Source organism: Chlorocebus sabaeus, chromosome 26 (assembly GCF_047675955.1).
Source record: "Chlorocebus sabaeus isolate Y175 chromosome 26, mChlSab1.0.hap1, whole genome shotgun sequence".
Lineage (NCBI taxonomy): Eukaryota > Metazoa > Chordata > Mammalia > Primates > Cercopithecidae > Chlorocebus > Chlorocebus sabaeus.
In genome coordinates this window covers 25,570,495-25,593,374 of record NC_132929.1, presented here as the reverse complement: position 1 = coordinate 25,593,374, position 22,880 = coordinate 25,570,495, and the positions used below count along the sequence as shown (strand labels likewise).

The 22,880-nt window shown below is 37.6% G+C and overlaps 1 protein-coding gene across 3 annotated transcripts in view; it reads left to right on the top strand.

Annotated features, from left to right (window-relative positions):
- Positions 1 to 22,880, top strand: part of ATP8B4 (ATPase phospholipid transporting 8B4 (putative)) — a 257,660-nt gene that overhangs the window by 192,226 nt on the left and 42,554 nt on the right. For all 3 annotated transcript variants that reach the window (XM_038009971.2, XM_073012166.1, XM_073012167.1), the window contains 4 exons: positions 2,141 to 2,256; positions 4,953 to 5,117; positions 6,099 to 6,210; positions 7,944 to 8,049. In XM_038009971.2, coding sequence (XP_037865899.2) covers positions 2,141 to 2,256; positions 4,953 to 5,117; positions 6,099 to 6,210; positions 7,944 to 8,049 — 499 coding nt within the window. The remainder of the gene's footprint in view (positions 1 to 2,140; positions 2,257 to 4,952; positions 5,118 to 6,098; positions 6,211 to 7,943; positions 8,050 to 22,880) is intronic.

Below are 22,880 nucleotides of genomic sequence, written 5' to 3'. Positions count from 1 at the left end.
TTGTTTAAACATCTCCTTTTTACATGTAGAAACTGAGATATGGCAATGGTAAGGGATTTACACAAATCACAATCAGTCTGTGATTCTTCCAGACCAGTGACTCTAAATGTGTGGTCCAGGGAACCTTAGGGAACTTTGTGAGTTTTTTGGAGGATGCACAAGGACAAAAGTATTTTCATTATAATATGACTATTATTTGTCTTTTTCATTCTTTTTCTCATGAGTATACCATGGAGTTTTGCAGAAGCCACATGACATGTGATGTCACAACAGAATGAATGCAGAAACAGATATGGGTATCCAACCCTCTTTTATTAAACTAGGTGTTACAAAGATCTGTAATCATGTAAAATAATGCCAATCTCCAAACTAATTTTTTTTGGAAAATATAGTTTTTTTGTATAAATGTTATTTATGTTTATATGTTAGATTTATAATAATAATTATAGTAACTAGTGTTATAAAACTTGATATAATAAAATTTCTCATTTTTAATTTCTGATATGGATATTGATAGATAAAACTCACTAAAAAACTTTTTAGAATCCTCACTCAGCATTGAAGAATTATAAATAAGGTCCTGAGACCATAAGTTAGAGAACTAATGTCCTAGTCTAGAATACAAAATACAGGCAAATGTGGATTATTCATCCTTTGCCTTTATACCTCTGGTGATGGAAGGGAGAAAATATAAGGGAAATTATTAAATTGGATTATTGTACAAGAAAATCAAGAGAAAGTCTTTCCCAGGATTAAGTTTTTCCCCCCTGGTTTAACAATTAGATAAATTGCATATGTTTTTCTCTCTCTTTTTCCCCAATGTAGGGGATTAGAGCTAGAGTACAAGAAAACCCAAATGAATCCTGGCACTTAGGCAAACTAACAAAGGCTCTTAAAACAGAAGACAAGACCTAGACAAGGCCCAGTCCTAAAAAAGTTTCTTGGGTACATTATTAGATCTATGCAAGCCGGGAGGAAACTAGAATAGATAAGTGTTGACTAGGGATAGAGGGGAGGATAACATTGTATTTTGGTTTTTATGTTTTTTTAAACTAAGCTCTAAATTTTGTATGCCATTTTCTATGGCATTACATTAATAGTAATTAATCGTAAGCATTTATGTTAACCTTTTTTGAGGCATCCTTTTCACAGAGAAAAGGGATAATTGAGTAGAAAGCGTGTAATGATCGTTGACTCAACCGATGAAGCCTACGAGGGTAAGAGTATTCAGATCATGAAGTTGTGACAAAGGCAGTTGTCTTAAGTTGTAGGCAGTCCTGGGAAGAGATACACAGCCATGCCATTCATTCATTCAATGAATAATTATTAACTGGCTACTATGTGTCAAGCTGTACAACTAAACCTACAAAGTTAGGCCAAGTGTTCTGTGGTTTGAAAGAAAGGTTTGTCTAACAGCAATATGCTGGGAGTTGTGGGGGGGAATGGAGTTGAGGGTAGCCTAGGAAGGGCTGTCAATCTCAAGCCTGTGGGGCAGGTTAAAAACACAGTACTACTGATATAGACTTCCAGTGGGAATGAGGTATAGACTTTATTTTTAAAAGCCCCTCTGTGAAGTGTGTTTTCAGCGAGAATTTGTGACCCAACAATGAACCACCAATAATTAATAGACTTTTCCAGAGTAAAAGGGATGAAGAAATATGTCAGCAAGGGCCAAGAAAAAATGTATAAACCATGACTTTGAATGACTAGAATTGCATATGGAGATGATTTGGCATAACACTGATATTGATTTGAACAGTAGGTCTTGAATTTCACACTAGGAGACGGGCAAATAAAGCTCTCAATTCTGCTCAATATGGAGATGAAGACTTAATTTAGATGTATCAACCCTTCAGAAATAGTAAGCAAGGGAAACAGGAAGGTCATATACTTCAGAATAAAAACACTTGTTTCTGAATTTGGGAAATCAAAGATTCCAGTAGATGGAGCATTTCTAAGTTAATAAATGAGAATAAAGCCAAGTGACTTAGGTAATGACCTAAGCAAAGGCACTGAGTGTCTTACTACTGGCTAAAACATTATGCCCATTTCCAAACTGCCAGGCTGGAGGTCTGGGAGAGTCTAATTTTGATGTATGTCATTGATTATAATCTGCTTTTCCAAACTTTTTTCTTTTCAGTTCGAAACCCGGAAGGACAGATAAAGCTTTACTCCAAGGGAGCAGATACTATTCTGTTTGAAAAACTTCATCCTTCCAATGAAGTCCTTCTCTCTTTGACGTCAGACCACCTCAGTGTAAGTGCCTCCGTCTTAAGGTTAGCACAATGGCCCTTTTGCCATCTCCTATGGTTAGGTCCTGTTTAGAAAAATAGCAGCTAAATGATTTGACTACAGAAATAGAAAGCATCTGGAGAGTGGTTCCACAGGAAGCTGTGCCAATGATTGTCTGGAAATTGGCACAAGGACCCCCGCGTTCTGCCCTGTTGGAAGTCCAGTCAGTCTCACTATAGGTGGAGGAACACACAGCAACTGAGCAGTAGCCACAGAGTGTGGGCATCTGGGGAACCTGCTGTAACTCCCCTGCAGCTTCATGTTGCTCCTCTTGGAAGACTGGACTAGTTCTGGAAAGAGGAGCCAGAGAGCTCCTTTTCCTTGGGTTCTGATGTGTTTGGTACCAGTGGAATATCTTATGATTACTCCCAGGGAAAGTTTAGGGCTGTGTTTAGATTGTGAGAGGAAAATAGTCTCTGGTGCACACTTTCTGCTCTAAGGGTCTTTTTATTCAGGTCGTAAATCATGATGAGTCCCTTGTGTGCCCTCAGACACCAACTTTGTGTATTCTGAGACCAGCATAATTTCTTTACAAAAGCTTTCTGAAAGAAGGAAGGGTGATTTTTGGCACTTTTCTGTTAAATGCCAAAAAGTAAGGGAATGTGAATTAATATGAGCATTACTCGTTTTAAACCTGAGATTCACGTGTGTCTCTAATATTTGTCTGTGGTTCCATTTAAGGCCATCTGGTCAAAACTCGCATTTTCTCATTGGTTTCTTTCCTTTAAGATGTTATTGAGTATTCATGTTCTTTGTCAGACCCTATATTTAATACAAAACATTCCCTGAATCTTTAAAAAGCAAATAAACAAATAAAATAAAAAATCCTCTGCTTTACTTTAAATTTAAAAAATGATGGTTTAGTAATATTGGTTACAAACATAGCTATTGTTTTTGTCTTTCCAATAGAGAATTCTTGATTTTCTTTTAATCTTTTCCAGGAGGCCAGCATGGTCTTTTAAATTTTTTTAATGAAAACAACACTGGAATCATAAGTATCTGACTTTTTGCCATTACTCAAACACCAAGGCCCTGGGTTTTCATATATTCTCCTTTGATACTAAACTATAGGAAGCCTAATTTAGTCTTTTTACATTTCTCTGCAAAATAATTTTTTTTTCAGGTAATATAAATTTAACTTGCTCTTTGCTTCATTCACTTTATTCATTTTGACTTCTAGATTCTGAGGCCCTAAATGTTTATTTAATTACTGATTTTGAATTGTTTAATGATAGGAAAAGACCTTAATCAAAGGCTCATTTAGGATTGAATTTGTGTTTCATGCACTAATTAAATAACTTAAATCATCTGTTTCCTTTTGTAATGTCATCTTATTGTTCATTCACTCTTGTGCAGAACAGAGGAAGGCAGTGGTAATGCCCAGTGGGGTTGCAAGTTAAAGGCAAAAAAGGGTTTGTGTGAATTAAGAGGACAAAAGATCATTACAAGACAGTAACTAGATTTTCAGATCAGTAGGGGATCCATGGTGGTCTTGAAAGGCAGGGCTTACAAAATGTGATTCCAATATCCAAAGTGCTACCAATTGCCTACTAAATAAATTTGGATTTTTCTCGAGATCTGTCTGGGGTAAACCATCTCATTGCAGTATGCATTGACTTTTCTATTTACCTAATTACAGTATGTTACGGTTTAACCTATGCCTGGTTATAAACCTATATGTGTACCTTAAGCCAAAACACCACAGAGGAGACATACTCAATGGCAATGCCCAAAGGAGCAGAAATGACCATAAAAATGCTTTACTTGCAGTGTAGAGGCCCATAAAATGACCACTGGAAGCACAAGCGGAATGGGAGTTTTTGAGCATTTCCCCCAAAGCAATCTACATATGTTTCTAGTTACCATGGCTGTGTGAGACACTTAGCAACTACCAGTCTCCTCTATTTCTTTTCCCTTACTGTTAGGATAAAGCACCAAAGGTGTTGTTTGAGATTGTCAGGATACAGGATAAAGGAAGAGTGTGGTTCCCTTATCAGTTTGACTAATTTAGTACTAACTTCATAGAATATAGCTTCTAAAAAATAATTTTTTGCACTAAGCTGACTTGATGATGGTGTCTTTAAAATTCCAAACAATTTGTTAGTATTAAGATAAAACTTTAATATAGCAAAAAATAAAAAGTTTCACAGAGGAGTCTAGAATGAAAAGTGAAGGTCACATGTTGTGGTTCCTGGGGAGAGCCTCCTGCCTTTGGTTTGAGAACTATGGCTTCTCCAAGGGTCCTTTCCTCTTCACTGAAAGCTGAGGTCCGTAAAACACACTGGGTCCCTCTCATGGCCAGAAATGCTTCCTTCTGTAGAGGACAGATTGGAAACAAATATGTATTGCCGTAAATGAGTATCTCAAGTCATGGGTGTCATTGATCACCTCTCAACTAGGATACTTCAGCGGGCTTTTCAACTGTCTTGAGGGGGAAGTCTTGCTCCCCTGCATGTTTTAACCTCATAGAAATAAAACGGAAAGTACATACATTATCTCCATTTCTGAGGAGACTAAACAGTTGAGAGTAAGGATAGCCAAGCAGTGCTCTTAGGACAAAAGGAATTTGAGTGGAACATTTCTTACCAATTATTTTTGTTGTTGTTATTCTGTGCTTATTGTTTCTTTGACGGTTCATGAGTCTATGTCATCTCTGGCAGGAATTTGCAGGGGAAGGCCTTCGGACCTTGGCCATCGCATACAGAGACCTGGATGACAAGTACTTTAAAGAGTGGCATAAGATGCTTGAAGATGCGAATGCTGCCACAGAAGAGAGGGATGAACGAATAGCTGGGTTGTATGAAGAAATTGAAAGAGATTTGATGGTATGAGTTTAGAAGCATGATGATTTGTGTTTACAGGAAAGATAGTATGTGTTTAGAGATTTACCATAGGAATAAGCCATTGGCTAAATCATCTTGCACACAGCAGATGTTTCTCTTTCAATTACTGAATCATGCTTTATATGTTGGCTTTGAGTTTTCCATGTATAGTCCTAGAGAGCCTAGAATTGTATTTCTATTAGCAGTAGCTTAAGCAGTTGGAAGCTTCTCAAGAGTAGAAGATGGTAGGCTCCCTATTCTTTGTCAACCTCTGTTGTGTCCTTGATGTTATGGGATTTTTATTTTTTCTCCTTGTTTTATGACCCACCTTTTGAGAGCAGAGAAATTTGCTGTGAAGAATGGGGCTACAGCTCTAAACCATCCTAGGCCATGAGATTCTGATGATATCTGTGCTATCCAGAGCATGGTCTATTCTAAAAACTACTCTTACCTGAAGCCCCAGTGGCCAGGAGCTCACCCACTGTGAGGTACTAGAGAGTATGCTTTGTTCGTCTTTCGATGAAAAAATCGTACAGGAACCTTCACTTTAGTTTATGGCATCTGCTGGTTTGTTAATGTAGAAGAATGATTAGACTTTTTGTGATCAGCTTCCTGACTATGGAATGAAGGCTATTCTTTGGACCCCTCTGCTGTTGATATAAGTGGGGAAGCAGCTGGGGAGTTCTTAAGTCCAAATAGCTTCTTACTGCTCACGCTAACATGTTATCTGAGCATATCAGCCCCTTCAGGTAAATAATAACTCCAAGGATCTCTGCTGTTAAGTTGGCTTGTTTTGGGAGCTTCCTTTTGGAGTCCTTCCCAACCCACTTTTGCACAAAATAGGTTGCCTGCTATATCAAAGTATCATAATTTCTGTCTTCAATTCATATTCTTTGGTCTGCAAACTCTGTGAGTGAAATCCATAGATGTTATAGATATTGTTTGCATGCATTAACATAAGTTTTTCTCTGTTTTTCGATAAAGCTACTAGGTGCCACTGCTGTAGAAGATAAGTTACAAGAGGGTGTTATTGAAACAGTTACAAGTTTATCACTAGCCAATATTAAGATCTGGGTCCTGACAGGAGACAAACAAGGTAACTTGAAAATGGATGATGATGATATTTTGAAAATGGGGAGATGACTTATATCACAAAATTTTGATTAACCAGAAAGGTTAATTGATTAAATATTCATCCCATCTTCCACATAAGAAAGACTTGAAATAGAGAAAAGAAAGTTAATGTATTGCAAGAATCTATTTTAAAACAAACCAAACTAACAAAATGCCTTCCATAGTATAAGCTGGGATCAGCTGAGTTTCAGTCCAATTGCCTCTTGAATATAGTTGTTATACCTAGAGGCAACAATGGTATTAAGAACGTTTAACAGTTGGTTTATATGAACACTGTCCCCAGTCAGGACAGATATTGGCACAGAACTGAAGCAGGATATTGGAGACCTTGGGTTACTCCTTTAGTTTCTTGATGGTGGGGAATTTGAAGGATCTTAGGGCAGGTGTTAGGGTGATGGGAACACTTTGAAGAAGCTCAGGGAAACAGCTGTTTATCAACTGTTTATATAAATATTTTGGTATTTTAATAAGGCTACTACGGCTGTAACAGTGCAACCTGGCTGAATTCCAGGACTATCTATACAAGGTACAGTGAGAATTCATTGATTTTCAGGCTTGACAGAATGCCAAATCATTAGTGAGTCATCATGTTCTACTACATTTCCTATGAAAGAAAAGGGGACCAACATGTTTTTGATCTACTGCTAGCAGTAATGATTAAAACAAAAATGATTTTATGCTTGGCTATTTGTAAACTGAAAATATTCAATTAACTGACACACACCTGTGTTAAAATTCTATCTACTTATTAGGTATTGTTTTACAGCATTAGGGGATTTGCAGATGTGATAAATCAGTTCTCTACGTCTTTATCCAAATCATTGGTCACAAAAAATAAACAGTAGAAAGTTGAGCACTTGGGTGTGTTACTAGATAGAAACTCTAGAGTTTGATTTCGGTCAGTTACAGCTGTTCTATTACTACAAATATCCATGAATTTACTATTATTTAGCTTTAATTTCTGTGGTTTATACAAGGTATATGCTGAGATTTTATCAATTACCTTCCTTAATTTAGGACAAAACTAATGATTCCACAGAATTAGCTAGAGTCTAATTATTCTGTACTGTTAGAGACAATCAAATAACTCTATTAGATAGAAGGAGTTATCTGATTATCTTAGGTTCCATTTCTATAAAATTAGAGGAAGAATTACCCAATACCATCTGATTCTCCAGTTCTCTAGGAGAACAGTGCTGAGTGGTTTTTGAGATGATAGTCAAATTCCAAATTTCCATATATTTAATGAGAAAATGGCAAGGTTGTGTTTGAGAGAACTATACAAATTTTGTAAGAGCGTTGTTTTTTTTCATTCAACTGAACATTTTGTGAGTTTTTTTCCTTCAAATTGTCTTCCATATCAGAATTAAATATTGGCTAAGTTTAGTAGTTTAGCTCTCCCAAGACAGTATTTGGACTTTTGGTCAAAGGTTTTATATTTGTACATGTTATGTCACAAGATCTTAAGGTATTTTCATGAGTGCTAATTTGGGAATGAAAAGGTTTTTCTGAAAACTAGATGAGAAGGCTGCACATTCGTTGCTGTTGCTACTTGTGCATGGGTTTAGCAAGTAGTAAATTTTAGAGGGCCTGTAGGCTGTAAGAAAACACAGCTAAGCCCTCAAAACTTTCATTAAAAGTGGACTTACATTATTAAGTAACATTTTAACTGAGTTGGGCTTTATTTTGTATTAGAAACTGCCATCAACATCGGTTATGCCTGCAACATGCTGACTGATGACATGAATGATGTGTTTGTGATAGCAGGGAATAATGCTGTGGAAGTGAGAGAAGAACTCAGGTAGGTGTTGAAGGAAGGAGGAAAGGATGGAAGGACGAAAGGGAGGGAGGGGAAAAAGATCTGAGAGATGAGAAAGTGGAAAGCTATGGTATAATTTCCTGTGGTCTTAAATTAGTATAAAGTTCTTTGTGCATGTTTCCTAAGCTGCTTCCATTCATTTTGGTGACAAACTGAGATAAAGTTGATATCAGTAATGAATTATTGTCTTCAGGCCTCCAACATTTCTCAAGTATTTTTAGGAAAGAATTTCAAATCAGCTATGTTGAGTTGTCCTTTAAAATCATGCTTTGGTCAGTACCTGCTAACTCTTGCGTGGTGATGAATGATCAGTATCATGAGATACTTGTTAAAAATACCAATTCCATAGCTTCATTCTGACCTACAAATTAAGAATCTACAGGGAATGGGATTTGGGACTTTGCATTTAATAAGCGCCTAGATGAAGCTCATGATCAGGTAAGTTTGGAAGACACAGCTGTAGTCGATGGCATATAAAGATGGAATAGTCTTTCAGCATTAAAGAAAGTAGATATTTTGACATAGTTACTATTGAACCCAGATATATACTGTTCATGTGAAATAAAATACTGTGAAATTTGTGTAACTACTGCACAGTGTCAGAAAATATATAAGCGCTGAAATTGGAGGTAACAGTGGACAGATATTAAAGTTTGAGAAATAATATTTCTTAAGATGTACCGATTTATTTCATTTCCTATTTCTTGTTACTTTATTTGGAGAAGAACATTTAAAAATCTGCATACATATTTTCCTAGAACTTTAAAAATACTGTCTTATAACAAGTTTTGCTTACTTGTTGCTTGTAGTAGCTTCTGTAAGCTCGGCTCACTTAGAGACTGGCCAAGCAGAATGATGACACAGAGGCAAATTGCTTGTTGCTTGCTCCATTCTAGATGGGGAGCTAACCTTCCTTCAATATAATAGTAGAGCACTGTGGCTTCCCTAATATGTCTCTGTCATTAAGCTATTCTTCCTGAACTTTAAGAAAAGGAGGTCTTAAAAGTCAGCACCACTAGTCAATGGTACTTGTACACGAATCTCCCAGCTTCTCTTTTTTACCTGCAGTTAAAAAAAACCCAAAAACCTGCTATATCATGCTGGTTAGAAACTAAGACTAGACACTGCATATGTCTTTGCCAAATAAAAATTGGGAAATGTAATTAGCTACTGCTAATATAATTTAAATATTATTATTGATATAATTTTAATGATAGACCCCATAAAGTCAATTGGGGAAATAATAACTTACTTAATAATCAATTAAAATTTTAAAAGTAGATTCTTTACCTTTTGATTTTTGGGTTGACTCTTTTTAAATTGATATATAATATGTGTACATATTTTGGGGGCACATGTGATATTTTATTACATTGATAGAATGTATAATGTTCAAGTCAGTATATTTAGGATATCCATCACTTTGAGTCTTTATCATTTCTTTGTGTTGGGAAAGAAAGTCCTCTCTTCTGGCTAACTTGAAATATACAACAATGGTTGCTAACTATAGCCACCCTACTCTGCTGTTGAACTTTATAATTTATTCCTTCCATCTAACTATACGTTTGTACTAGTTAACCAGCCTCTCTTCATCCCCCCACTCCCACCCATACAACCTTCCTAGTGTCTGGTATCTATCATTCTACTCTCTGTGGGATCAACTTTTTTAGTTTTCACATAGGAGTGAGAACATGTGAAACTTGTCATTCTGTGCCTTATTTGACTTAACATGGAACCCGTGGTTCCATTCATGTTGCTTAAAATGGTAGGATTTCATTCTTTTTTGATGGTTGAATAATATTCCATTGTATGTGTATACACCACATTTTCTTTACTGATTCATCCATTGATGGACACTTGGGTTGATTCCATATATTTGATACTATGAGTAGTGCTACAGTAAACATGGGGTGCAGATGTCCCTTTGATATAACAATTTCATTTCCTTTGAATAAATACCCAGTAGTGGGGTTGTTAGATCATATGGTAGTTCAATTTTTAGTTTTTGGAGAAATCTCCATAGTGTTTTCTCTAGTGGCTGTACCAATTTACATTCTCACCAACAAAGTGTAATAGCTCCCTTTACCAGCATCTGTTATTTATTTATTTATTTTTTAATAGTAGCTATTCTAGTTGAAATAAAATCACATCTCATTGTGGTTTTGATTTGCATGTCTCGGATGATTAATGATGTTGAGCATTTTTTTCATAGATATGTTGGCTATTTTTGTGTCTTCTTTTGAGAAACATCTATTCATGTTCTTTGCTTTTTAATGGGGTTGTTTTCTTACTGTTGAATTGAGTTCCTTGTATATTCTGGATATTAGTCCCTTGTTGGATGAATAGTTTGCAAATACTTCCTTCCTTTCAGCAGACTGTCTCTTCAGTGTGTTGATTGTTTCCTTTGCGGTGCAGAAGCTTTTTCATTTCATGTAGTCTCACTTGTTTATGTTTTTGTTGCCTGTGCTTTTGAGGTCTTAGCCATAAAATCATTGCCTAGAGACCAGTGTCTGGAAGTTGTTTTCCCTATGTTATCTTCTAGTAGTTATATCATTTGGGGGATTATATGTAAGTCTTTAATTCATATTGAGTTAATTTTTGTATATGGCGAGAGATAGGGGTCTAGTTTCATTCTTCTGCATATGGATATTCAATTTTCCCATCACTGCTTATTGAAGAGGATGTCCATTCTCTAGTGTGTGTACTTGGTGTCTTGGTCAAAAATCCAATGACTGTAAATGTTTGGATTTATTTCTGGGTTCTGTATTCTGTTCCATTGGCCTATGTGTCTGTTTTATACCAATACCGTGCTGTTTTGGTTACTTTAGTCTTGTCATATATTTTGTAGTCAGATAGTGTGATGCCTCTAGCTTTGTTCTTTTTGGTCAGGATTGCTTTGGCTATTTGGGCTCTTTTTTGGTTCCATATGAATGTTAGGATTTTTTTTCCGTTTCTGTGAAAAATAACATTGATATTTAGATAGAAATTGCATTGGGTAGTGTGATCATTTTAACAATATTAATTATTCCAATCTATGAGCATAGAATATATTTTCATTTGTTCATGCCCTCTCCAATTTCTTTCACTGGTGTTTTGTAGTTTTCCTTGTGGAGGTTTTTCACCTCCTGGGTTAAATTTATCATTAAGTATTTTTTTTTTTAAAGCTATTGTAAATGGGATTGCTTTCTTGATTTCTTTCTCAGGTACTTCATTATTGATGTATAGAAACACTACTGATTTTGTATCCTAAAACTTTACTGAATTTGGTCATCAGTTCTAAGAGGTTTTGGTGGAATCATTTGATTTTTTTCTGAATGTGAGATCATGTTGCTTGCAAACAGGAACAATTTGACTTCTATGTTTTAATTTGGATGGCTTTCATTTTTTTCTCTTGCCTGATTGCTCTGGCTAGGGCTTTCAGTTATGATGAATCAGAGTATAAAAGTGAGCATCCTTGTCTTGTTCTAGTTCTTAGAAAAAAGAGTTTCAACTCTTCCTTGTTCAGTATGATGTTAGCTGTGTGTGTCATATATAGATTTTATTATGTTGAGTTGTGTTCCATCTACACCTAGTTTGTTGAGAGTTTTTATCATGAAGGGATGTTGAATTTTATCAAATGCTTTTTCTGCATCGATTGAGATAACTATATGGTTTTTGTCCTTCATTTTGTTGACGTGATGTATCATATTTATTACATATGTTGAACCATGCTTGCATTCCTGAGATAAATTTCACTTGATCGTGGTATATTATATTTTTGATCTGTTGTAGGATTTTTTTTTTTTATTTTTTTGAGACAGGGTCTTGCTCTGTCACCTGGCTTTCAGTGCAGTGGTGCAATCATAGTTCACTGCAGCCTCAGCCTCTTGGGTTCAAGTGATCCTCCCACTTCAGCGTCATGAGTAGCGGGGACTACAGGTATAAGCCACCACCACACTTGACTAATTTTGTATTTCTTGTAGAGATAGAGTTTTGCCGTGTTTCCTAGGTTGGTCTCATATTCCTGGGCTCAAATGATCTGCCTGCCTTGGCTTCCCACAGGAGGATCATTTGAGCCCAGGAGTTTGAGACTAGCCTGGGAAACACAGCAAAACAAGGCATGGAGCCACCACACCCAAGCCTGCTGTTGGACTTAGTTTGTTAGTTTTTAGTTGAGGGTATTTATGTCTATGTTCATCAGGGATATTGACCTGTAGTTTTCTTTTTTTGTTGTGTTCTTCTCTGATTTTGGTATCAGGGTAATGCTGGCCTTGTAGAACAAGTTAGAGAGAATTCCTTTCTCTTCAGTTTTTTGGGATACTTAAGGATAACTTACATTAGTTCTTCTTTACACATTTGGTAGAATCTGGTAGTGAAGTCATCCAATTCTGGCTTTTTCTTTGTTGGGAGACTTTTTATTGCAGATTCAATCTCATTACTGGCTTTTGGTATGTTCAGATTTTCTGTTTCTTCCTGATTCAATCTTAGAAGGCTGCATGTGTCCAGAAATTTATCCATTTCCTCTAGGTTTTCCTGTTAGTTAGCATATAGTTGTTCTTAAAATCTTGATCTTATATATTTCTGTGGCATAAGTTGTAATGTCTTCGTTTTCATTCCTGATTTTGTGTTTTGGATCCTGTCTCTTTTTTTCTTTGTTAGTCTAGCTGAAAGTTTATTAACTTTGTTCATCTTTTCAAAAAAAAAAAAAAAGTTTTCATTTCATTGATCCTTTGTATTTTTTAGCCTATTTTATTTACATGTGCTTTGATTTTTATTATCTTTTACCTTCTACCAATTTTGGGTTTTGTTCTTGCTTTTCAGGTTCTTTCAGTCATTTCATTATATTGCTTATTTAAAATCTTTTTACTTTTTTGATGTAGGCATCTATTACTGTAAAGTTCTCTGTTAGCAGTGCTTTTGCTGTATCCCATAGGTTTTGGTGCGTTTTGTTTCCATTTTCCTATGTTTGAGGAAATCTTTTCATTTTCATCTTACTTTCTTCATTGGCCCAGTATTCATTCAGGAACATGTTTAATTTTCATGTAGCATATTGTTTCTAAGTTCCTCTTGATATTGATTTCTAGTTTCATTCCATTGTGGTCTGAGAAGATACTTGATATGACTTCAATTTTCAAAAATTTGTTGAGACTCATTTTCAGGCCTAACTTATGGCCTATACTGGAGAATGTTCCATGTGCTGGTGAAAAGAATGTGTAGTCTGCAACTGTTGGATAAAATGTCCTGTGGATGTCTGTTCAGTCCATTTGATCTAAAGTCCAGTTTAAATCTAATGTTCTTCATTGATTATCTGTCTAAATGATTTATTTGATGCTGAGAATGTACTGTTGAAGTCCCTTATTATTATTGTATTGGAGTCTACTTCTCCCTTTAGATCTAGTGATATTTGCTTTATATATCTGGGTGCTTCAGTGTTGGGTGCATATATATTTAGAATTGTAGTATCCTCTTATGGTAATATCCTCTTACTGAACTGATCCCTTTATCATTATAAAATGATCTTTTGGGCTGTTTTTACTATTTTTGGCTTAAAGTATCTTGTGCCTGATAAAAGTATAGCTATTCCTGCTTGCTTTTGGTTTCTGTTTGTGAGGAACATCTTTTCCTATACCTTTACTTTCAATCTATAGGTGTCTTCACAGGTTAAGAAGTTTCTTGTAGGCAGCATGTAGATCACATTTTTATAGATCCAGATCCAGGCCATCTGGATCACATTTTTAAAAAACCCATTCAGCCACTCTATATGTTTCAAGTGGAAAATTTAATTCATTTCCATTGAAAGTTGCTATTGATATGTGAGGTTTTGTTCCTGTCACATTGTTAATTGTTTTCTGGATGTTGTATATATCTTCTGTTCCTTTCTTTTTTATTATATACTTTTGTGTCAGTAGTTTTCTTTAGTTGTAACTTTGAGTCCTTTCTCTTCCTCATTTGTGTGTTTGCTTTACCAGTGAGTTTTGCACTTTTATGTGTTATTTGTAATAGTAGATATTGCCCTTTTGCTTCCAGGTTTAGGATTCCCTCAATTATTTCTTGTAGGGCTTTTCTAGTAGTGTTGAATTCCCTTAGTTTTTGCTTGTCTGGGCAAGACTTTATTTCTCCAAAGAGGGTAATTTTATTTCCCTACAATAAAGTAACCTTATTTAGAAATAACTTTATTTCTCCAAAAAGGAAAACTTTTAAGGGTATAGTACTTCTTGACTTCCAGATATTGTCTTTCAGCACTTTAAATGTATTATCCTATTATCTTCTGGCTTGTAAGGTTTTTACTGATAAGTCCATGGTAAGTCTGATGGCGACTCCTTTATAGGTGACTAGATGCTTTTCTCTTGCTATTTTTAGAATTTTCTTGTTGTCATTAACTTTAGACAGTTTGACTATAATGTGTCAGAGAGAAGACCTTTTTGCATTGTACTCGTTTGGGGATTGCTGGGCCTCCTGTATTTCAATGTCTACATCTCTTGCTAGAGTTGGGAAGATTTTATCTATTATTTCATCAATAGGCTTTTGAATACTTTCGTTCTCTTTTCACCTTTGGGAATGCTGATAATTCAGATATGTGGTTGCTTTGTGTTGTCTCACATGTCATGTAGGCTTTGTCTACTCTTGCTAATTCTTTTGTTTTACCTTTGTTTGACTGGGTTATTTCAAGAGACTTGTCTTCAAGTTCTGAAATTCTCTCTTCTGCTTGATCTAGTCTATTGCTGAAGCTCTCAAATATAATTTTTATTTCATTCAATGAATTCTTCAGTTGTAGGATTTCCGTTTGGTTCTTCATTGTGATATCTACCTTTTTGGTAAATTTCTCAATCATATCCTGAATTGTTTTTCTCATTTCTTTGTATCATTTATCTTTGTTCCCTTGTAAATCACTAAACTTCTTTCATATCATTATTTTGAATTATTTTTATGGAAATTTCATAAATTTCCTATTCATTGGAATCTGTTACTGGAGAATTATGGTGTTCCTTTGGAATTATATTTCCTTGCTTTTTCATGTTTCTTGTGTCCTTATATTGCTATCTGCACATCTGGTGTAATAGTCACTTCTTCCAATTTCGTGGATTTACTTTGATAGAAGAGGACTTCCTCAATATGTATCTATGGTATTTGTTGGGTAGGGCACTTTGGCTTTGATTCTGGATGTGTGCAGTAGTATAGTCTCCATATAATTTATTTGGCTTTTTTTTTTTTTGTAAACAAAGCCAGTGGTGTCTGTGACTTCCTCAGTGGCTTAGGGTATGGCTGTTAATGGAGGCTATAGAGAAGTTTTATTGGGCATGGGGACAGCAGGTGGAACAGTCTTGGGCACCAGTGGGAGCAGTGGCAGGCTGAGCCTGCCTGTCTTTGGGGCCAAGGGTAGCACATTTGGCACTGGTGTTAGTGTGTCCTGGTGGGCTGATTCTTGGGTCACCAGGAGGCTTGCTCAGGTGCCAGCAGTAGAAGCAGTGGGCTGAACCTTGGGCCCCTGGGCTGCAGGCATGGCATAGGCAATGGCAGTAGCAGTGGTTGGACAACTCTCTGGCTCCCAAATAGTCTGTGCTGGTGTTGGCAGTGGCTGTGGCAGGCTGGTCAGGTCCACAGGTGGTAAGTGCAGGTGGGTGCTAGCTGTGGTGGTAGTGGCAGGCTGGGTTAGCCTGTCTTCTAGTCTCTGGGAGGAGTGCTCATGATGGGGGATGGAGCCACGGTGGTGGATGGTGATGGAGCAGGGTGATCCCCAGGCCCGTAGGTGGTATGCTTAAGCACTGGGGTTGGGCATATGAAGGGTGGTCAAAGCCAGGCTGGACAGACCTGTCTGTATGTTCCCCTTCTCCTCGCTGTCCAGTGGTATGTATGGGTGCTGGCTGTGGTGGACAGGGACAGGGTTATCCCAAGGCCTCTGGTGGAATGCTCAGGTGGCGGTGCAGTAGCTGCACTATGACCCTGCTGGCTGCTGGGGTGAGTGGGATTGCTTTTAGTAGTTGCAGCCTTAGGCAGGTGACTTGGAAGGGTGTGCTTTGGCTGTAGGTGGCAGTTATCTGTCCGGTAGCCTATCCTTAGGGCATGTGAAAATGTGAGGAAGTCCTGTTGCTGGAAGGGTGGTGGGGTTGCTGTCAGTGTCTTGCACTTTGGCCATGGTGGCAGTGGTGGCAGTGGTGGTGGCTGCAGGTGGGGAATGTCAGTGGAGCTCCAGGAATGTGGAAAGGGAGGTACTGTTGGGCCTGCAGGCAGGTTGCAGTCTGGTGGGGCTGGGCTCTCAAAATGACACTTTGCTGTAGCTGCTTGGGACTTAGAGTGGTATGTGGGACTCAGTGTGAGCTCCCTCTCTGGGGGCAATGGCACTGCCTTGTCTTCAGGCAGCTCCCTATGTTAATTTCAGGGTCTGAAAGGGTTGAGAGGCTCTTCCATGGCTAGGATTAGAGTCTGTGGTGGGATTGTGGACCACCGGGAATCCCTCACTTATACTTTCCCTACATTGGAGAGCCCTTCTGGGCTCCCAGCCAGGCAGGATGCCTTGTTCCCTTCTTCTTTCTTTTAGGTGTTTCCTGTCACTTCTCTCTTGAATTCCAATGTTCTCTCTTAGATGACATATTAGAAGTATGATTATCTACTCTCTATCTTGGTGCTTCTTTGTGGAGGAGGCAACTGCCAGATGCCTTTAGTCGTACATCTTGAAGCACCACTCTCATTCAGAATTTGACTCTTGCTGAAGGAAGATAGATGCAAATGGATCTAGATTTTAATAAGCTTATTGCTAAATGTTTTGAGACAGTGCCTGGAACAGTATTGTAGGCAGTACACATGTATTACCTCATTTTGTTCTTAAGAAACTCAGTCATAGGTATTACTATTTTCCCTGTTGGACAGATTAGGAAGTTGAAGTATATAGAGGGTAAGGAACTTGCCCAAAGTGGTCCATGGTTCAGGTGGGATGTGAATTAGGCAGCTTGGCCCCAGAGCCTGTGCACTTGCCATGTGTTTCCCTAAGCATACCTTAGATGTATTCCTATTCCCTTTAATAATTAATTAATTAATCTAAAAAATATAGTTGTGAAGGCATCTCACTGCTTCACTTGAGTAAATGGTCAGACACCAGATTAGCCAGTAGAGTCAGCAGAAATTTGCAGCGGAAATAGCAGATGTAGGAGAAAGAGTATGGCTTCCTGTCAGCTGGATTTGAGGTGGAATCTCAGCTTCATGCTTAGACTGAGTGGGAAACTTTTGATATGTGAATAACCTCCCTCTGCTTGGTTTCTTCATTTGTAAAATGGGGATACAAATATCTACTCTATAGCTTATTTTATTTGGGGGATTAGATAAGAACTGAAAGCTTTATGACTGTTCCATGAGCATCTTTCTTGCCTTCCTCATTCTGTCTCTATTTCCTCCCTTCTCCCTTCCTTCATTCTTTCAGCCATTGATCCCAATCTTTCCACCAACAAGGTCTACTTTTGTAACTATTTCCCCAATAAGGGCAGTAGGCCTGGAACCGTGGGGGAAGGAAGGGGTAGAATAAAATAGACAGCTTTTTGGAGGTAGAATGAATAGGTCTTGAAATTTGATTGGATGTGAAGAGAAGTAATAGGAGGCTTTGTCACTGCTAGGTTGTCTAACTTTCACAGCCCAGAGTGTGCTCAGGCATGCAAGAATAGAAACTCATTAAATTTTCTAAAACTGAACTTGAACCTCTTTCTGTCTGATGACAGAACAGTTAAACTAGGCATTTTCAGTTAAATTTGGTTCAAGTCTGGGATGCACAATTGTCTCACCTGTCACTGTTCATCAGTGTCTACCCTGCTGGCACCCAGCACTTCCCATGTCTGTGTTCCTGTCTGGTCTCTGCTCTCTTAGGGTTGTTGTTGGCTTTCCCTCTTGGCTGACTTCCACACTCTGCTGGGGCACCACGGAAAGTGTGGCTGCTCTTCCTCACCTCTCTGTGCCCAAGAGGACTTGTGTTCTTATACGGCCACTTCAGTTCCTAAAATCCCTTTACTCTGCTGATTGCCCCAAATTTATCTGAGGATTCCATTAGCCACATGGTTCCTTCATCCACTACCATTCCAGATGCGGGTCAGGACCCAGACTTCTTTTAGCCATCACTTATCAGTTTCTTAACTCCTCCTCAAAGACCTCTATCCCTAGGCTGGGATGGGAAATGAAGGAAAGTAATTTCTTTCTACTCTGCTCCTTTTGTCATCATTTTAATACTTTGACTCATTTAAAGTTTATTCTTCTGATACTTAAAGAAATCCCCCCCCCTTCTTTTTCCAAAAGTCCAATTAGTGAAATTCCAGATTGCTGAAATTCAGACTAATGATGCTGCTATGAGTTTCAAAACCCTATTTTGGTGCTCAAAAAGCAAAAGTTTGGTTCTGTTTTTCTCCTTCTATATTTGACTCTGCAGATCCTCCTGAAGCAAAGCGTATTTCTAGTTAAATAGAGAGGGTCACTTGTGGTCCTAGTAGTAGTGGGAGAAGGAGTGATTGAGTTAATATCTCAAGATTTTATCCAACTACATTTGGTTGACTAGATGACATAACTGTCATTATGTGGAAAGAATATGGAGAAATGTGAACTACTTGTATACTGTTGTTGGGAGTGTAAGTTGATAGAAACTCCCCAGAGGACAAACTAGCGGTATATTTCAAAATTACACATATGCATAGTTTTTACCCAATGATTCTTCTAGAAATTTCCCTTAAGAAAATAAGTGAACAAATGTATGAATTTGTATAAAAAGGAATATCTATTGCTATATTGATTTATGATAATAGAGATAAGAAATAGTTCAAATAACCAGCCATGAAGGATTTTGTTCAATGCTATGATATATACATGCAATGGAATACTCTTCAGTCATTCAAAGTGATTTTGTATTTCTCGACATTGGAAAATGTCCATGATATTTTTGTTAAGTGAAAAATGAGATTAGAAAACATCATGCATAATATGATCTCTCTTTTTGCAAAAAAGTGTGTGTATATATATAGGTATATATATGTATAAAACATCTACCCATCTCCTTACCTCCTTGCCTACCAAGATCTGAAGGACATGAACAATGGTTCTCTCTGGGTGATAGAATTATGGATCATGTTTACTTTCTTCTTTTTGGCTGTTTATATTATCTGATGTTGTAATAGTGTTTGTGTAATGCTTTTACAATTAGAAAAAAGCTTAAAATTTGTCTTTTTTAATGAGAAGAAAAATATTCAGAAGAAAAAAATAAAGAATTTCCAGCTAGACTCAATATTTCAGAAGCCTTGGGGCCACCTTGCTCAGCTGAGTGGAAAATAATGTTATTTCCACTCAGACTTGTAGGTAACCCCATTCTTAAAGTATAAGACAGAGAGGCAGCATATGATAGAAAATTCTATGTAAGAGGAATCATTATATTTGTAGTGTGCATTTTCTTAATATTAGGACTTGGGGTAAAATGGCATCCAGGAAAAGCTGTTGCTCAAAGTTGCTTTCTATACTCCTAATCTCAGCTACTCATATCTAAGCCCACAGCTTTGGGATGAAATAATTGAAATCATAAATTTGCACCATTCCTTTTTCTTGTGTTATGCTTTTTGAGTTCAGTGGGAGTTCGTTAAAAAAGAAAGTGTAACCAAAGAACAGGATCTGAATGAAAGTAGCTATTGAAAAGAAGTGACCAAAATGCTTATATTTAAACCTGTCAAATGTGCTTAGATAATTTCATAAACATGGATATATAATTTTCATACATATCATACATATGGCTTGTTTCAAATTTAGTGTCGTGAAACCATTTTAGACACTTTGAGTCCCCGGTTAATTTTGCTGCTGTAGCTGCCTTATTATTAAAGGCATGCTTAGAAAGCTACAATTAAACCCTGCTATGGTTTCTCAGAAAATTACTACATTGAATACATTTCACCAATTCACATGTCTTCTGCTGAAAGGAAAACAGACTGAGAATTTTGATTAATCTGCGAGGAAAACTCATTCCGTATTTCATTTTTGTAGCATGATCACGTCTTTTGTTATTAGAAAAATTCACGTTCTTTAACTAAATCATAAAGTGACTCCACTGCTTCTGAGAAGTATCCCAGTGCTATAACTAGGAATTGATATTTCTTCTTTAATCAACAAAATATGTATTGGTATTTTTGAACATCTACTTGGTGGAAAATTATTGGTTTGAATGTGCAGGGTTCTCAAATGCAAATGGATTCAGGACCAGGCTTATAGCATTAATCACGTGATCTGGGCTATCTATTATACATCAGGGAGTGATGGGGCCTTTGGTGAGTGGGAACATCATGTTGGCCATAAAGTCATAGAGATTCTTTAAGACACTGTGTAGGCCAAACAAAATGCATCTTGGTCCTAATTCCTAACGCCTAGTCACCCAGGAAAAATGTTTTAGTAGATTAAATTTCTCTCATAAATCATACAATTTTAGAGCACTTACTTAGATAATCTTGTAGATCTTCTGGCACACATTGGTGCAGCAGCCCAAGCTTTCATGATCTATTTTGACTGGTTGGGGCATTAGCCAAACTGATTGGTTGGTCCCATTTCCTGAGCTCTAATAATGAAACTGGTTCAGAGGTTGAACATCTTAAAGGTCTCTCAGGTAGGGTAGTAAGGAATGGAACTGGGAATTCAAATCAAAATTCCATGTACTTTCTCCCTTTCTCTACTATTGGCAGGGTAGGGCTGTCCCTTAACTGTCCCTCTGGCACTGTATCTTAGTCCAATCTAGAGGCAAGCTGTGGCTGACTCTATGTGTAAACCAGCTTGCTACAGTAGACCAAGAACTGTGAAGGTGAAGACCTAGGTTCTAGCCGTGGGTCTGACACTAGCTAATCAAGTGGCTAGAAGTCAGATAACTCAACTGTGGAAACATGAGGTGTCAGGGGCAGTCCTTATGTCTGAATCCAGTTTACCAAGTTCCAAGCTCAAATCTCTGGCTTTCATATCAAAGTCCAGATTCTCTTCTTTTAAACAGGGTGTCATGGTTTCAATCTCTCTTTTTTTTTTTTTTTTTTTTTTTTTTTTTTTGAGATGGAGTTTTGCTCTTGTTGCCCAGGCTGGAATGCAGTGGCGCAATCTCAGCTGACCGCAACCTCCACCTCCTCGGTTCAAGCGATTCTCCGGCCTCAGCCTCCTGAGTAGCTGGGATTGCAGGCATGTGCCACCAAGCCTGGCTAATTTTGTATTTTTAGTAGAAATGGGGTTTCTCCATGTTGGTCAGGCTGGTCTTGAACTCCGACCTCAGGTGATCCGCCCGCCTTGGCCTCCCAAAGTGCTGGGATTACAGACATGAGCCACTGCGCCCAGCCACAACAGATCAATGTAACCTTTCAATATAGAGTGCCTTAAGAGGACTGACTAGACGACTCTTTTTTCCGACCATCCTCTTTTCTTTTTATAGGTTGTATGCAAGCCAGTATGTGCCTAACTATGCTTTGCTGTGCTTGTGGTGGCGTGGGGCTGTGAATGCCACAGTTGCCTCAACTCTTCATGCGATTCCGCATGCCAAGAATTGTAATAAACTGCCCTTCATTACACAGCTTGGAAAAAACAGGCACTCTTTTGTTTTAGCATTTGCTATTTGTATTATGTGGTTAAGCATTGTGTGTTACGCTTGCAAAAATGTATAGCTCGTAGTCATTGAAGGGAGTTGTGTGTAGCTTTTTCCCTTCGTAATAAATCGTTTTTGTGAGAACCAGCTGGTGTTTGAAGAGCTAAGTTCCAGGAAGAAAAAGAAATGACAGCTATAGAGCGTGGGCAAAGTTCTAAAAATATGGAAGCCCAATCTGGCCAAGAGACGTTGGCCTGTGCAGAGAAAGTGCAGTGACAATATCAGCAGAGCCAGAAAAACTGTCCCTTTTCTGCCTGGAAAAGGGTTCATGTGAGATGTTAGGAAGACAGTTTAAGGAGAAAAAAGTCCTAAGTAAATAGAATTTCAGCCAATACTTTAATGAACTTCACCCTTCTTTGGAATGTTTTCACTCTCTGAGGGGAAAACAGAGATTGAGTCATTTATACAGCGAGTGAGAACTTTACTCAAAATGAGTACTCAGGAGATGTTTTCCCTGTGGTGCTTTCTGAAGTCACAATTTATGAGCTCTGCAACATTGTCAGAGAAATGTTCATTTCCAAGGAACTTGTCTCCCTTGCTTTCTTTATTATTTGGCACTGTAAATTTTCATGACTGTGAGGAGGATTCCCTGACATAGTTATCTGATGGGAAAGTCTGATCCTCTCACTTAAAACAATGATTTTTCATGTCTGTTCTACCTCCCTCTCCCCTTTGTAACTCCCTAAATTTCACACGTAGCACTCTGACTTTATAAATCTTTTTCTTTGATTCTGCAAACTGATTGTTAAATGTATGATATCATTCTTGGAACCATGTGACCTCTGGGTTCCTAAACGCAGATGTGATTTTGGTCCTGGACAGCAGAAGGAGATATTGAGCTTGAAGTTAATGTATCTTTTTGTTTTGTTTTTGTTTTTAAACTTAGTATGTAAACAACTGGTGTTACATTTTCAAATAATTAGACAGCCGAGGGCTAAAATAGTTATTTTGGTAAGTGGACATTCTCTTCTTTCAGAGAAGACTCAGCATAAAACGATTTTAATAAATATTTTCTACACAGGATGAGTAATTTCATTTCACCAAAAGACACAGTATTCACTTTCTGGTCTTCTGTCACTCCCCATGTTCTCCTGAGCGCTCATTTTATAAATGCCGGTTATGACCCATGCTGGATAGTTCTCTGGTTGTGGTTGAAACTTCTGTAGGTATGTCAGCTTGCCTTACGTTACTTCAAAGCCTGCACTCAAGTGCTCTTGAA